At 38.6% G+C, this 17731-nt stretch overlaps 2 protein-coding genes across 2 annotated transcripts in view; both read right to left on the bottom strand.

Moving 5' to 3' along the window:
- Positions 1-601: 601 nt before the first annotated feature.
- LOC113684519 (PDZ domain-containing protein 8) lies at positions 602-14580 on the bottom strand. The gene is made up of 18 exons (XM_027201913.2): positions 14361-14580; positions 13563-13803; positions 11744-11970; positions 10747-11100; positions 10047-10267; positions 9169-9435; positions 7721-7967; positions 7206-7325; positions 6730-6839; positions 6022-6169; positions 5521-5552; positions 4952-5027; positions 4245-4339; positions 3493-3697; positions 3246-3356; positions 2237-2299; positions 1958-2071; positions 602-1739 (listed from the first exon to the last, which is right to left on the bottom strand). The coding sequence occupies exons 1-18, from the start codon at positions 14505-14507 to the stop codon at positions 1632-1634; spliced, it is 2886 nt and encodes a 961-aa protein (XP_027057714.2). The 5' UTR covers positions 14508-14580; the 3' UTR covers positions 602-1631.
- A 1969-nt stretch (positions 14581-16549) lies between these two features.
- LOC113684532 (cytoplasmic dynein 2 heavy chain 1) overlaps positions 16550-17731 on the bottom strand; it is a 51846-nt gene continuing 50664 nt past the window's right edge. The window contains exons 74-76 of the mRNA XM_027201927.2: positions 17553-17637; positions 17190-17306; positions 16550-16809 (exon numbers count right to left, since the gene is read on the bottom strand). Of these exons, the coding sequence (XP_027057728.2) occupies positions 16651-16809; positions 17190-17306; positions 17553-17637 (361 nt within the window). The 3' untranslated portion in view covers positions 16550-16650. The remainder of the gene's footprint in view (positions 16810-17189; positions 17307-17552; positions 17638-17731) is intronic.

Raw genomic sequence — 17731 nt, 5'->3', positions numbered from 1 at the left:
GTGCATGCGTAATTTGAACTCCTGAGACCACATGCCCGTCACCATGCACCCACCCTCCTCATAGACGTCAATCAACACGCCATCAACAGTAAGAAATATTGTGGTTTTTCAAGATACTGAATGTCACTGCAAGATGTGAAGCAGGTTTCATCATCTTTGAACGATTAGTTGCACTAAGAAATACATCAGTCGGCACACTACTTAAATATCCTCGTACATGCTTTTATCATCTCCAGATTGGACTTACGTAATTCATTGCCTATAAGGACTGCCGAAACAAACTTTGACTAGAGTTCAGTTTGTTCAAAACGAGATAGCCAGAATCGTCACGCTTACACCTAAACGTGAACACATGTCCAGTGTTGTATGAACTGCATTGGCTGCTGGTCCAAGAGCAAATAATTTTTTTCTCATTAAAAAAATTAAATTATAATAATTCAGTTTCGCTGGACGTTTATTATACCTCCAGCAAGCCTCGATTTCAAATGTGAAGCCTCGTTTTCCAGCCTTTTGTCCACATATATCGAGCTAAAATACTTAAATCCGACCATACCTTTCCCCGAAATGAAAATATACAAAAGGAGTTTGGGCCCAACAAAGAAACAGTCAATAATTCACATTTATTCATTCTATTCTTAACTACGATAAAGATTATCATAAGTCTATTATCCATCCTTGAATGTCCCTTCCCTTCCCCCCTCCTCTTCCTGTTGTTTATTTTCCAACCCCAAGTAAAATTTCTCTTTTCTCTCAGCTTCTTCAACCATCGAACGAAAAAGAAAGAAAGTGGAAATCAAAGTTTTACAAAGAAATACTGAGCATCAAACACGTGAAAACTACAGGCTCGCCAAAAATTTCTTAGAAGCTCCTTAAATATTATTTTGAATAACACAATGTGACCTCTATCAGAAAATCCACCATTACTTCTGGCAATTTAAAATGCTCATGACATAAAGGGAAAAAATACCAAAGTGAACTACGATACGTTTAAGCAGAAAACATTTTTGGCGAAAGAAGGCTGCGCGACGGCAGACGTTACGCTGTAAAGCATAACAGAAATCAATAATTGGGTATCTGAGAAAGACAAACGAAAAATATCTATAAATATAAATTACATAAATCATATATCTTAATCTAATCAAGAGACTCAGTAATTTTTCATATACAACAGCAAGATTAGTGTCACTTGCTCATGTTCCTTTGATATACTATAATAATTATACAAAAAGAGATTCTTCATAAGCCAAGTCATACCCGAAAAGGGCACTGGAAACGAATATTTGAAATCAAATTTAGCATGTTGCTAAAAGAGCATTATCTGCTCCTTTGGCGACGTGAGTTCGTTCCAATTATTTGAGCGTAATGAGCTTAAAAAAACTAAAGACGCACAGCACTTCTGAAAGTAATTAGTCTACATACAGGGAAACTGAATACCTAGCTCATATGTTTTAGCAGTTTTTAAGGTTAATCACCAAGGGTAGAATTCAACATTAGAGCTTCTTGAGTGGGTGGTCATTTCCTGTATTCCGAAACCTTAATGTCTGATTCAGTGGTAAAAATTTAGAGAGAAATTAGACGCTGATCACTCTTAGAGCCTGGGTTTAAAGGTTGACTTGGATGCTGGCGATCTTTCACAACCGATAAGAGTCGAGTTCTTCAGCCTCCACACAGCTCTGATAACCAGCACAGTACTGTAACATCAACATGGCTAGTGCTTGGCTTCTTTCTCCTGATTTGGCCTGAAAAGTAAGATGAAGATGACCATTATTAAAGGATGTCCAACATTTTGTCACGAGTGTGGAACAAAAAAAATTGGAAAGATTTGAAATTGTATTCATCTTGCGCTTATACATTTATCAGACTCAATAAGGACGGGCACTAACACGATTCGTGTTGTTGGCAATGTTACATCTAGCGTCTAATGTTTTCAGAAGTAAGTTTTCCCAAATGAACTCACCAATAACGCCTCTATAGCAGCTTTCTGTTTCTTTTCCTTAGCTTTATTCTTCTCGTCGTACAATTCTGTAAGCGTTTCATTTTCTTCGTCAATCTCTACTTGTAATTTGCTCATCTTAAGATCAAAGAGAAACAGTTAACATCAAAGGCGAATCACTTCAACTACACTACAACCCTCTTTATGCCCTTTGACGCACAAGGCAGCTAATAGAACGAAGAAAACTTTGCGGAAAGTGGGAAGAATTTTGGAGTTAACGAGGATCCACAAAAAATGTCTCACCATGTCTTCTAACTTGCTTTTGCGAGCCTCCAGAGGAAGATTGGAGAATAATTCTCTGCCAACCTTAAACGGAATTAAGTCAAAATACATATCATGGATATCCAAATGTCTCACCGTTAGTTATAGCTTTTAGTTGGTCAAGAATTCCTTAATAAAGTCGTTCAGTTGCTGCGTTCTCAACAAATCTTTTCGTAGTTTAGTTAGTGGTTCAGTCCTCAAGGTAATAATGATGATGATGATAATAATAATAATAATACTACTAATACTAAAAATAATAATAATAATAATAATAATAACAGCTTAATTAAAATGCCACTAAAATCTAGCAATTACACTCCATTAATCAAGGATACCACCTAAAATTCTTAGAAATTGATTAAAAATCTACAATCAATACTAGAATAAAGACCATTGAAAGGACATTAAGAATTACAAATTTAGATAGAACACTTCCTCAAGGTATTTATAAGAAAGAAACGATTAATAATGGTAATATGACCGAGTGGAGTCCAAGTCGGTCTGTAATCATACGAGTGATAAACAAAATCGGACAACCGCGAAGCGGGAGTCCGATTTGTTAATCACTCGTATGATTACAAACAGAATTGGACGACACGAAGAACTGTTACCAATTAATCAAAACTATTACAAAATTTGAGAAAGAAACTTGAAATCGGTTGTACGTTTTCATAAAAAAATCAACAGTTAACTCGGCAAAATGCGAGACAACAGCGCGTGCTCATGACGCGAACTGTCCACTTCCATAGGCATAACGTGTTAACTGTGTCCCTTTAACTGTCCTATTACACTGTCCAATTACAAGCATGACGCGACACTGCCCTATTAGTGCTCAAATCGGGCTGGTAATGACCAATCGCGTTCGAGAATTTTGTTATAGTTTTGATTAATGCAGTTTGCCAGCGACGATCACTTCGTTCTTTATCATCTGTAAAATAAATTCAGTCTACTTGATATGTTGCTTGTGAGAGTCATCATTAATGAAACTGACCTCTTTCACTCGCTCTGAAGCTCTCATGATAGCAGTCGTTTCCTCTTTCGTATTTTTCTTATCGGAGACATTCTCGTCTGATTCAGCTGCAGTTTCAGTCTTTCCAGAATGCTGTTGAACGAATTTAATTCAAAATCAACAAGGACAGGGATTCGCTTTAACTTTACTCATCTTGGGCTCTATTTCTAAATCCCCCTACCAAGGAGTCGAATATTTCTAAGGTTCCTCTAGATTCGGAGCTGCCTACCTTAACACTTTCACTTGCGGGATCATCTGTCACTTCTGACTTTGTTTCATCTTCGTCCGATAATCGCTCACTTGTGGTAGGAAAGAATTCATCATCCGATTCACTGGAAGCATCTACTACATCAGGTGCAGATGACTCCACCACATTGCCTTTATTCTCTTCATTTTTTTCTTCCTTTTTGTCCTGCGCTGACTTTGATTGCTGTCTAGAAAACCACCCGAATATGATTTGTTTTGTGCTTGTCAAGAAATTAACCACCAACGTATCAAAATAAACCCAAAACATAAAATTGTGCATAACTGTATTTCCTGCCGGTTTCTTTTTCCGTGTGAAAAGGGGACAAGGTTAGGTATGGATTATTGTACAACTTGTCGAGAAAACTTCCCGCAAAAATTAATAATCAATATTGAGACCAACAAATGAATAAAGACATTATCCCGCGCTTGAGGCCAAACTCCGAATTCGGATGACATAAAATGTTCCATTCGTTGTAATTGGCGGTTTGTAACCTCGTTTTCAGTATTACGACACTCATTGGAAGAATGCTCTGCCTGAAATTCGACATTAAATACGTCTTATTTATTCAAGAATAAAACAAACGATTACCAATCATCAAATTCACTTTAAGATAAAGGGTCACCTGTCCCAACACCTTCAAAATTTTGCGCTCAAATTCATATTGGAATGCGCGATTCAAAAGCGACACCGACAGATCCTGTTTTTTGTTGAAATATTTTACTACTGTTACTCACTGTGCACAGTGCGTATAATCCATACAATTCCGCAGACATTTCTTGTGGCAGATCATGGCACATGTTCTACACTGGAACGCAACTTTCGTCCATACCTGTACAAAAAAACATTGTTTTAGTAAAAAATATAAAATAAAAATAAAAAACCAAATGACCACAAAATCGCATATCAGTTAACATGATTGTAACTTCCAAAAATGGTCAGCTTTACTAACAAAAACAGGCAGTTTAAGACTGCATGTGGCTACTGATATAGCACAATTTTTATACCATTGAAAAGAACTAGAGGTTGTATAATGATGCTAGAAGGTAATTTTGTAGCATATTTGTTTCTGTAGTACTCAAACAATAAGTAGGATCGGGAAACAGTATGATCACGAGCTAATTCCGAGTAACATTCGAAGCGATTCGAAGAAATCGTCATCAAGCGTTGAACGAAGGAAGATGTTCTGAAGCAAACAAAACCCACGTGCGAGAAATGTCGGATAAAACTCGACAGACTCCGTTGTGGGTAAAGAGGTCGTTCCATTGTCACACTCACTCACTCAACAGGACAAAATTATGGCAACATTATCCTCCACACATATGGTGGATTAAAAATTTTCGAACAACGTTTCGATTACAAAGTTGACAGAAGATAAATCACATAAACGGAAAAACTTACGAGAAAACGCTCAAACGATTTCTTGTTATCTACCGGTCATTACCTTTTTGTTGCAGTAACTACATCTTGTGGGAAAATGAAACTGGGTTAAGATAAACTGATGTTTGGGAGGCTCCAAACTGCAACGCAGAGCAGACGATACATTAAACAAATGTTACAGAAAGAAAAAGAAGCAAAGAAAAGGCATATTCATCAGTGTAAGCAGTGGACATTCATGTTAACCAACAAACAAATCTCAAGAATAGTACTAAAAATACTTTACAGTAGAGTCACAAACAAAAAAACAGAAAGAGGGACAAAAGAGAACAAAAATCTGATCGCAATCATGACACATTTCTACAAAAGAATCTGCATTCATCTCAAGCTGATTTCTACGCAAGGGATGCGACGTGAACAACTAGGAGGAGAATGTAGGTATTTCTCATACGCGTTGACAGCAAACAATCGAGTGGAAAGCTCTCGTTTTAGCATTCCAAACTAAAGGGCACGGTAAAAGATCTGTGCCAAGCGCAAAGATCCCCAAACTTCTGGCAACCTTCTGCGTCTCAAAAAATTTCTCCTTGAGCTCCCTAAAAACATTGACTCTATAACAATTTAGAATTTTCTATTTACCTTTCTAGAGTGTCTTTTTCTTGACTTTCATCCTACAAAGGGAAAGGTATGAACAAGAGGCTACAATAAAATAGCTGGCTACGGAGTGAAAAAGGACAAGCCAGAAGGACCATACATATTTTAAACGAGTGAAGAACTGAACGCAAATGTCAACTATCGATTGGGTTCGATTAAGTTTAAAGGTGTACCCTACTACAAGAAAGGAAATCCATGATGAGATCGTGAAATTTGAGGTAGACACATGGAAAGGGGGAATTTGAAGGTGGACTTTCGAAAATGTTTCCATCGAGAGAGCTCAGAGTGGATTGTGGAACGTCTGCCCATCATACCATGTCTTAACGTTTGAGCTAATAACACTCAAATTTAGCGAATGCATTTATGTTTAAATGTTGTTTCGGTACACATGCTAAATATTTCTATTCATTAAGTTGTCATTAGTAGCTTCAAAGCCACTGCTCATCAGTGAAATGGCTAATCGAAAAGAAAACAACTTGGTCATACCTCTGGTGCAGACTCGTTCAGTGATTCCACTTTTTCAAGGATTGACTCATCACAATCCGTAAGAGATGGGTTGTGATGGAAAATCAACGTGATGTCTCCACAGCACAGACTCTCTTTCAGACCGGGATGATTGCGAAGATATGGCTGACTGGCGCAAATGAGAAAGAATCAGTTCCAATAAGTTTTCAGTGAGACAGATGTTGATAAAGAAATATTAAATTAATTGCAGTGTGACACAAAAGTAACTGTTTGGCATTTACATTTATTTGTTTTGTCATTGGTCAAGAGAAAAACGCACCACCTCTGAAACAATCAGATTACAAAACCTCAACCGATTGCAACTTGGACCCTCACGTTTTTTCTCTTAAGGTAGTTTGCATATTTTTAACTTCAGCTTGCACTGGATTCTGGGATTTTTCTCCATTCTGATTGGCCATTGTAATTACTTCGGTTGTGCAGCGCGGGCTGCAAGCTACACGTGACTTTCCCCTCGCGTGAAGAAATCATCGTATGAGAGGTTATTGTCTTGCTGGGCTAAAACTCAAAATTCTCCTTTTAAAAGAAATATTTAGCAATCGGTAAAATAAAATATTAGTTTCTTTCAGGAGTAAAGAGGTTCTCGAAGTCAGCTCCTCATTCTTTCAAAATCCAAAATTTCTCCGTAGCAAACAGGAAATCATGAATGTCACATTCAAATTTATTATTTACTTTGATATAATCCTGTCGGAGTGTGGGGAAACCAAGACGAAACACTCTTCGTGTCTCTTTGACGAGAATGACAAGCATCGTAGTGCAATGTCCATCAAGGGAATGGTTACCTGCAACAATATTAACGGCAGTTTATAAGCGATCAGTGTTTCGCCTAAAATTACAAAACAGCGATTCCTTAAGGGCGTCAACCTGGAAGAAAGTGCGCTAAATCATAAGCTAAAGGGTTCTTAAGCGCGTTCTCACTCCAGTAATGTCGTTCTGGAAAAAATCTTTTTCAGCAATTTTCGATCGCCTTGCTTTCCCTAAGCCACATTGGAATTCAGTAAAATCACAGGCCTGCAAAGTGACGTTTCCGCAAAAATTTTTTATGATTTTTCAGTTTTGAATCGATAAGTTACTTCCAGACGGAAGTTACTTCCAGACAATTCTAGTGGCGAGAGAAAACATATGAGTGCAAAATCATCTCTACTCACATGACCAAGTATGATATCTTTCTCGTTTTTCTCTTGAGATTTGCTCCATATGCACACGTTAAGGTATCGAAGGTTAGGGGTTTGGACATCAAACTTGAAGGTTTCATTCCAGACTGGATCCTATAAACGAAGGTCAATACGTGTCTTAATGACCGCGAAGGGATACCAATTGTTACGCCGAGGTCCTTTCCACAATTCTTAACCCCCCCCCCCGGTTTTGTTCCCTTTATTACGCGGGAGAGTTTCCAAATTTCTACTACCAAAGTCCATATTGTAAATTGTGGGTGTGAATATGTACGTGCTGGGTTGGTATAATATTTTCTAGTTTCTAGTCCCCCTCGTGTTTTAATAGTCTGTGGAAACAAATAAAAGGTTTAATATTGCTTGAGTGTTGGGACTGCCAGCCAACCAAACATATTGGTTTTAGCATAGCATCATCGAAAAAATCATCGACATCTCTGTGTTTCGTCAATATCCTTCGATAATCAGCGCCAATGAGTGACAGCACTACTTACCGAGCTTGCTGACACCAGCGTGGTTTTGGTGGTATCTGGTCCGTCCATCACCTTCAGGGATGAAACAGACACCTTCCTTGGACGTTTTGGCGAAGCAGTGTCGGTGCCATTTGGTAAAGGAGTCTTTTCGACAGACGCCTTTTCATCGTTCACTTCAGGAGTTATCTGGCCTGCGTTCGCCCGCTGTGTGGATGCTGGTGATCCCTGTTTTGTGTCCCTTGTCGGTTGCCCCCTTGATGTCTGATCTCTAAGACAAAACAAGCGAAAATTTGAGCTTGAAATTTTGGCGGACAGGATACATGCGACGCATTCTCTAGACCAATCAAAAAGCGTCTTAAACCGAAAGGAATGCGACTGATTATAAAGTAAACAAAGTTTAGAAATTTGGTTTCATCAATTGACTTCATAAATAAATGTAAATTGGCAACCGTAGAGGATTTTTAAAACTGACGTTTCGAGCGTTAGCCCTTCGTCAGAGCTAGCGATAAAGGGCTAACGCTCGAAACGTCAGCCTTACATTAATAACTCATACAGTAAATGGTTTGAACCCGGGGATAACAAGTAATAGCGTAGTTTGATCGTCCGGGTGAGTGTAGTCCTGAGAAGGACTGTTGTCGGTAGTGGTGACTGAAGTTTCGACAACCTGAGCGGAAGTCATCATCAGAGTCAAATAAAAGGTTGTTTGCATGCTGATTGCTCCGACTGCCACGCCTCCTACATCGATAAGACTGGCAGAAACCTCGCAACTAGACTGACTGAACACAAACGAGCGACGAGGAAAGGCGATGTCAACAATCACATTGCTGAAGATCACCGACTTACGAACCACACTATTGACTGGGACTCTGCGCAATGCCTAACCTACAGCACCAACTACTTTCAACGACTGACCCTAAAAAACTGGTTTACTAACTTGGAACAGACTCCCCTCAACAGGTGTCAACCACTACCGGCACCATACAAACGACTCATCCACGACATTAACATTACAAAGGAACCGAACAGAACGACCCAACTTCACTAACGGATCCAAACTGACCAATCACGACTGACCTACGCCACTTGAGTATTACAGCCAATAACATCACGGCAAAACTGACCAATCAGTGTACACAAACCGGACTAAGTACATTCGACTGACAACAACCTTTCACTTGACTCTGATGATGACTTCCGCTCAGGTTGTCGAAACGTCAGTCACCACTACCGACAACAGTCCTTCTCAGGACCAAACTCACCCGGACGATCAAACTACACTATTACATTAATAACTCTGTTGATAAATCAAATTGTGATGTTATACCATCACCGACGCAGCACCAAAGTTTCATTAGAAACTTACCGCCCTTATTCATTTATAGTTTAGAATATTTTGGTACGACAAATCGCTATGATGATTCATCTACACAAACCCAGTAAAGGAATGCTCAGAAAAAGTTCGTTCTTACCTTCCGTTCATCTTTTTCTCCGCTCTCTGCCTCAGTTCATTGCTTCGTGACAGCATTTCCTTCATTGCAGACTTGGCGATTTCGTCGTCTTCAACTTCAAACAGTGGCACCACGATGTTGACAAAATCATCCTCGGAGTCGCTGTCATTGTGAAGTGCGACATTCTTAAAGTTCACGACGGTTTTCTCATCTTGTTCGTTCTCTGGCTTTTCGCGATCGACTCGTTGCGAAATTCTTGTAGGTGGTCTTTGAACCGTACCAGTGAATCTAGAACGCAAAAAGAAAAATAAAAAAAATTGATTATAAAATATGAGCAACAACCATGTGGGTGTGAAAGTTTTAAGAGCCTTGGTAGGCTGTGATGGAGCCGTGGCTGGGGTTCCTGGGCAAGCCCACTAATGCGCTCAGCGACAAAAGTTTTGAGTGGAAGTAAACGGCAGATTTTAGAGGAGTCCATTGTCAGACGAATATCTCCTGTTTGGTGCACAGAAACAGACAGTTCAGGATTAACGTTAAGCCATAGTTTGTAAGACAAGCAACGACAGTCAGGCTTTGAGTTACATGTACTATCAGTGACAGTAATAATGCCACTGTGGTTAAATGGTAAGTGGTCTGAAGTGAACTTAAGAAACGGTTTAAGAGAGAGCTGGAAGGTGCCAAGACGTCAGAAAATTTTCATGAAATTACGGAAGTTTAAATTTGCCAAAAATACACCAGATGTAATTTGAAGTTCACTTTCAAAAGACGAAATCAATGGAACAACAAATCTCTATTGGATTCCACGGAGCCTACCCAGAAAAGATTTTCAAATCCTCGAAAAATCATCTTCAGCTTACTTAGACGTTGATAATTGTCGTGGAAGAGCGTATTAAAGATACCTGCTTTTACTTTTAATCAGCTTAGCAGCTTGCTTGAGCGACTCTATCTTTTTTCCATCAATAGCCACCAGTACATCTTTAGCCATAACTCCTGCACTGTATGCAGGGGAGTCTATTACAACTGTCTCTATCACGATGGTTTTTCCCAATTCATCTTCACTGATCTCGTTACACAAGGTCAGACCGAAGGATACTTCATTGTTCTCACGACTTATCTCAATCTGCAGGTAAAAAACGTCAGTATTAAACGGACTTGTAGTCGATATTTCGTGTTTTTTTTTGCCAGTTATGAGATCTAAGCTTCATATTTGCACTAAATCAGCCTCTTCAAGTCAAAATATTGGAATCAAACTAAAAGAAAGACATTGTCAGGGCATTACATAGGACAGTTTTCTATAAATTGGACTCAAATCGGAAAAAGTTGGGTAAATTCTAAAGCTTACTCGATTGCAATCGGATTTAGTCTCGTTTCACTATTTTTTTTTGGGCAAAAACTGTGAAATTTAAGGTTTCGCATGTTCATGAGTTTACGACAGTTACTTCGTTTCAAAATTATTTACTGAACGCTGAGAGGCTGAGTTTCTGGGCTTGACTGAGGAGTCAGCCAGAGTACACCTGGAGTAAATTGCTTTGAATTCCAACCCAAAATTTAAAGGATAGACACTCACTGAAAGTGAAAACAGACACATGTCGACCCCACCTCAAATGTTGGCCACATTGCTCTCCTGTTCTCAACAAGTTGACTCCAGGGAAGCTGGTCCACAGACAAACTGCAGTACTGAGAGGCCTCGTTCTCTAATTCAGGTAGACGGGTACACCCTACAACAGTGACCTCCAGACTACCCACAGTGACACTGCTGTTATGAACATACACCTCCTGGGTTTCATCCTGAGGAATCAACTGTGGGAAAAAGGGGCTATACCGGATCTTGTAGCTTGGGAGGGTGTGTTTCTTTTGTATAGACTTGCGAAGATGGCTTATTATCAGGGATGTTAGTTGAGGGAAGTTCTTGCCTTCAAACTGGGACTCAGCTTCAAGTTCAACTTCGGGTTCCTGAATAGAAAAAAATAAATAAATACACAAAGCTACTGGAATACCATTGATCATTCTCTGAAATTAAAAAGCTAACTTCCTCTATAAAAGGATCGTATACTTCTTTGTTTTAAGAGTTTGGTGCAAAATCCAAAACATCATCTCGCCAAGAAAAAAAAAAACAAAAACAAAAAAAAAATAAAACACACACACACACAAAGACCAAGCAAAAACCCAAAAACTCCAAAAAACAAAATGCAAAGAATTTGACCCCATGTATGTGTAGGCTTTGGTTGACTGATGAATGTGAGCAAATTTCAGCCTTATTAACAGTCTGTCAAAAGTGGTACTTTACTTTACAATTGCATTTCGACCCAACAGTTATAAATGCATTAAATTTCTTCAAAAATGTGTTCTTCACTCTCATGTGACTGACCTTTCAAAAAGGTTGTTCTGTTTCAGAGGATTCAAAAGGTCATATTCCAATGTTGTAAAAGAAAGATTTTGATCCACTTTGTCTAGTTTTGCTTAAGGGGCTTGAAATTCTGTCCTTAGACCCTTCCTTCAGAATTTATTAATAAACTAACATAAAGTTACACTATCTGCAAAATAATTAATGATCATATCTCTGATAATGGTCTTCAATATTTTTATCATCCAGTACCTCGTAGAAGGCAAAAGACCAGTGTGAAAGGGGATGTCTGCTTAGCTGTAATCTGGCTCGGCCTTTCAGAGAAACCAACTTGACTGCCACATACACAGACTTGTTGAAAACAAGATCAACCTGTATAGCCATGTGGCATCCTCCTGTATATTCAAGGTCAAAGGCAATGTCTAACTCCTTTGCAACTTCCTTTGGGTCTTTTGTTCCTATCTTCATGATGGTGGCACCTGTTTATACAAAATAAAATAATACATTTTATTTTCTAGGCAGGAGATTTGTATGGGAAGAAAAAACTGTATATAAGGCCTTGAGTACATAATCAAGACTTAGGCCATAGTTTTTTCCCCACAGACCAACCTAGAGTGGTAAATCACTAGAATTTTTTTTACTGCTGTTTTTTTTATCCATTTTGGCGTGAATGGCACGGGAAACAGAATCATAGATATGTAATACTAAGTGCATAAGGGACAAAATTAACCCTCTCACTCCCAAGATGTCATTAGTAATTCTCCTTACAATCTGTTATACAATTCTTATGAGGTTATTTCAGAGAACTTGGTAATGGATCAAATAATACTCCCCAAATTCTTTATTCTGGTCTTGCTCACTTATGGGTGTCGAAGTGTTAAAATAATCCTTAAAAACACGTAAAAATAAAGTAATTAAAATAATTAGGACAGTAGTGCTGTTGATAAAAATTAATAAATATGAGAAATTTAAATTTTATTACATCCTGCAGTGTTTCTGTAACCCTGTGTAGATTGAGTAAGACAATTTGTCCATGGTTGCCCTTACAGACTTCAATTGTCATTACCCATCTGTTTAACAGCGCATCAAAATTGAAAGGCCAGAGTAACTGGGGTCAAGCAGTGACTATGAGACTGACAAAAGGTTAAAACCTCAGCCTTAAAACTCTTTACTTTGGCCAATTTACATTATCAACTCAGTTGATAAAACTAAATCATCTAGTAACTGTGAGAGATTAGCCTCCTTAACATCACAAGGGAAAGAATGCTCAAAAAGCCCCTGGGTTGTACTGAAGGGATAATTAACTAGATGATTGTGTTGCAAAAATCTTATTTTACATGTATGCCTTGGAAAAGAGAAGTGTGAAGAGATTGTGAAGAAATAAATTTAATTTGGTAAAGACATTGCGATGGATAACTTCAGAGGAGGAAAGTATACCTGTATAGAGAGCTTGGGTGCCCTGGATAAAAATGACCTCTTTCAGCATGGTGCCTTTGCATTTGCAATTAAAAGAGGACAAATCTCATCCGTTGAAGGAGATATGCAAGAAGCTTAACCTGTTAACTCCCACAAGTGACCAAGACAGAATTTTTCCTTATAATATCAATACAAAATCATGAAGACAAGTGATGAGAACCAAGAAATTTATCAATTAGGGAATGATTAGTTGATACAATACCAAATTCTCTGAAGTAACATTAGAAGAATTGTATAGCAGACAGTAAGGATAATTGCTAATTAGATCTTGGGAATTAAAGAGTTAATAAAATGTGTTACTTGGACCCCTAAGATGTAAAATGATCTATAACTGATTTCACAATATGTTTCACTTTCTTTGGTTCCCTAATTATGGAACACAGTTCTTTGTCCCTCGGTCATCCAAAGAAAAATTCTCCTTAAATCACACATGAAATTCATTGAGAATAAAGGAAATGATCACCAACTAAAGAGGCTCTTGATTGTTAGACAAATTCTCCAAGTCAGCACTTTAGGAAATGTATAGAGAACAGTATGGAGAATATGTATACTAAAGTTAGGGAGTAAATAGTTAAAGTAAAGAAAATACACAAACCTGTAATAACAGGCAGTGATGTCCCAAGAGCAAGTTCTTCAATCGTTATTTGCTCGATCAGTTTGCTAGCTGCTTTTCCTTGAATAAGTTCAGTGAACTCTGAGTTCATCTTCTTTAAGAAGTATGTTTTCATCTGTGGAGAATCTCTCCATTCTCTCCACAGAAAGGAAAATAGAAGGTTCATACAAACACATGACTCAGGTTCAGTGGCTTGATCCTTCTTGCAGTAATCTGCTAGAGGCTAAAAAAAAATGTGGAGAATGTTTACATCAACAAGTGCCTAGTATGTGTTTTCATTTAGGTGATTTAGCTGACTCAATTTCTGGTACGTAGAGGTGTTCTCTAATGTCACACAACTTCTTCACAAAGATTTATGTTATTCTTGCAAATTTCATTTTTTAAGATTTGTTGCTCTAGTGATTACAAACGAAAGGATTTTTTTTCCAATTCTTTTAACTCACACATCACCACAGCCAAAGGAATTGTATTTAAATTTAAGTAAAATTCTGAAAATCTCCTTCCCTTTCCATTATGGCACCTTACAGCTGGATCCAGGCCGCACTACACCTCAGGATGAAAATTAAAACGTGCATGATTTTTCTTTTTCTGATTGAAATGGAAATATAATTAACGCTCAAAATTTTCTAATTTAATATCAGAAAGAAAAAACCAGGTATAAATAATTCTCAGATCATAGGCTTGTATACAGCGATCAAAAATTGGTACATTGTATTGCGATGTTAAATTATAATCAATGTTTCCGGTGATTTTGTTTAAGCAACTGAAAGAGCGAAATACCTCTGGATTGGTGACTTTCATGCGCTGTGGGTAAAGTTTTTGCGCATCCACACCTGCAGAACTCCACCATTTGTAAAGCAAAAAGGCTTCCAAAAGCAAAACGGAAAAGACCCCGATCAAAAAAGCGAGGATGAAGGCTATAAACATGAGAGAATTTCCTGACGACGCAACGGAGAAATCATGATTTGGTCAGAGGCAGGTGAGAGACTGGATATGAAATAACAGTCCGCTGACCAATATGGGGGGATGAAAACTATGGAATCTGGGACCAAGATCCAGAAATTATTCCAGACCACCTCCTTTACGATACTAAAAATGATCTAAAAGACTGAAAAACACAAGAAGCTAAGTATTCAACGCTTTTCTATGTTGTGATTTATGAATCCTTTCCCTGAAAAACGTAGGAAGGGGCATTTCCCTATCCTCGGGGTTAGATCTCAGATCAAATCCCGAGTCCATAGCGAGAAACACGGCACGATCCTTGCGAATCCCGCCGAGTCCTCTCACGATTTTGATTGTCATGCTCATGTGGAGTTCATACATATTTCTTGAAACAAGTCCAGAAAAAGTTAGGGAAAAGAATAGAGAAGGTGCAAAATTAATTTATCACCTGGGGCCGGATAAGTATGGGACGTAAGAGGGAACAAACGAAACTTTGCGATGAAACGAGAGACGAGCTAACTTCAACAATAGACGAGCTAACTCCAACAATAGACGAGCTAACTCCAACAATAGACGAGCTAACTCCAACAATAGACGAGCTAACTCCAACAATAGACGAGCTAACTCCAACAATAGACGAGCTAACTCCAACAATAGACGAGCTAACTCCAACAATAGACGAGCTAACTCCAACAATAGACGAGCTAACTCCAACAATAGACGAGCTAACTCCAACAATAGACGAGCTAACTCCAACAATAGGAAGAAAACGTATAGCTTATCAGCGCTTTTAAGCATTGTTAACCTCTACTACCGAAAATTTCTTTTATCGCTGACCTTTAAAACTTCTCACAGTGAGATTCCATGAAATTTATAAAATCATCCTTTTGGGTTAAAAACCTTTTACGAACGTACTGCCCCGAGAGCAGCTCTAACACTGACATTTTTATCCTTTCTATCCAATTGATGAAAAAAATATATCTAATCCAAGTGATGTGAGATATTTAAGTTACAGGGCCAGGTTGTTAGAAAGGGGGTTCACGTTAATCTAGGTTTAAAAGTTAACCTTGGCTTTAAATTCTCATGTAGAAGAGCGTGTACAAGAGCTACGGTTTTGTTGGGGTTTTTTTTTTTATCTCAGTATGACTCGAAACTAACGGGGAGAAAAGGAAAGCGAGAAATCGCTTTGCAGAGCTATAAAACTAAATTAAAACTTCACACTAGCCCCGGGTTAGTTAAACCATGTTTTGAAAAACCCAGCCCAGGTTCTTAAGACTGCATCAGTTATTTGTAGCTATCTTTGCCCTACTTTCCAAATTTCAGACTGTTGTTACTTGTGAAGTAACTAAAACACTAGGAGAGTCTTGAATGGTGAAAAACCTGTCGTTTATTGCACTTGTAAGCCCATAGCCCCCGGCCTTTTACAAACATTCCAAATGTTATTCCACCATCCGAAGTGGGTTGTTACGCCAGTCAACTGACAGGAGGTGCGGTTTACTGCTTAATTAAATTTTGATAAATTCTGGTCACTCTGAATCAAATAATTTCAAACAATTAATGCAGATTGGATAAAGTTTACAACAGCAGCACGAAGATTAAGCCATTGATTGAACTATTGTTGGAGGCGGCATCTCCATGTACGCATTTGGTCGACAAAGCCGTCCCAATGATATAAGGAAGTGTAAGGGGATACGTAACTTTCTAAAAATAGAACAACTAGGAGATAACAGCATCCACGATCGTGTTACAAGGTCAAGGAGAAGGGTCTCTTGCGTTTACAACATGCGTTTACAACTCACCAAAAGCTTGGACTGACTTGTAAGTTTAATGGTGATTGAAAAATGCCATATGAAAGATCTGGTAGACATCAGATACATTCGACAGTTTAGTCTCAGTAAAGATCGACGGAAATGATCGCTAAACAACACGATTCCGCTTGTGAACAGGCTAGTAAATTTCAATTTAGCATAAGAAAACTTTTTATCTTGCACCCCAGTGGGGAGTGACATAAAAAAAAAAGTACAAAGCAAGGAAGCAACTCCTTTATTCAGTAGAAGCCAAACATTCATGCTTGACACAATACCACTTGCACTCCAAACATAAGTACAACTCTAGTGTCCAGATCATTTTACTGACTCTTTAAAAAAAGTGCCGCGCCACACTGCGTCCACCTGCTCTGGTTACCGCCACACGGCATGTTGAAACACGTGACTGTCTTGTCTCGGTCAGCACTGTAGTAAATTGGGATCGAAATGCATTCGTTCTCTGGATAAGGGTCAGCGGTATCCTTATTGTCAAAAAATAACAAATAAATTACACAGTAGTAATAGTGACTATTTAGTACTTCAGATTGTCAGATTGGAATACTAAATTTGCTTTGCTCACAGCTACTTATCCGGGAGCGATTAGCATGTTTCCTATACTGTGTACATTAACGATAAGCTCTTCCTGAGCAAACGCAGACAAAGAGTGGTGCGTTGCTCAAGCGGGATAACACATAGCCAACTTTAAACCTAAGATAACACAAGCGAAAGTCCAACTCAAGCCTTCCATTTTCTAACGTGTATTTCATGGTTGCCTGTGTACATTCGAGAAGAGTGAAGCGGATATTATAGGGAGAGAGAGAACCAATCTGTTAGCGATCACCGCTATATATAAACGACATACCTTTGGCACCCAGGCCACCTCAGCAGTGGGGATCGCTGAAACACTGGGCGAGTCTCGCTGATTTTCTGTCAGTGTATTACCGTCAAAGCTACAACCTTCCAACTGAAGACCACCGAGCTAATTAGAGAGAAAACAACGTGGGTATTCAAACATTTTTAAGTGGAGAACAGACCTAAATGTTAAAAGGTTTTCAGGCTGCACTACAAGCCATTTACGCAGTTATGTAGCCCAATTAGGTTCTAAAAAAAAAAGAAAAATTTGTACAGGGCGCAGAGCTCCAAACATATTACATCAAGTGAAAATGTTGTATCTATTGAGAAAAATAGCCCCTTCCTCCATAAACAGTTACTGGCAGGTACAAACCTTGACTGTAAACTTGGCTCCAGGTATCTGCGATCCCTTCCAAGACACAGCAAGTTTCAAACTGTCGATGGACGTTTTCATCGCTCTAAAAAAAATTAAATATGGAAGTTAGGATTTGAAAATAGCAATAATGCTAATCGTTTACATCCCCTTGAGGAGAGCTTGGGCTTCAGTACTTC

The sequence above is a fragment of the Pocillopora damicornis genome, chromosome 13 (assembly GCF_964200805.1).
Source record: "Pocillopora damicornis chromosome 13, jaPocDami1.2, whole genome shotgun sequence".
In the NCBI taxonomy this organism is placed as follows: domain Eukaryota; kingdom Metazoa; phylum Cnidaria; class Anthozoa; order Scleractinia; family Pocilloporidae; genus Pocillopora; species Pocillopora damicornis.
Note: the sequence above shows the minus strand (reverse complement) of the source record. Positions and strands in the feature narration are given on the sequence as shown.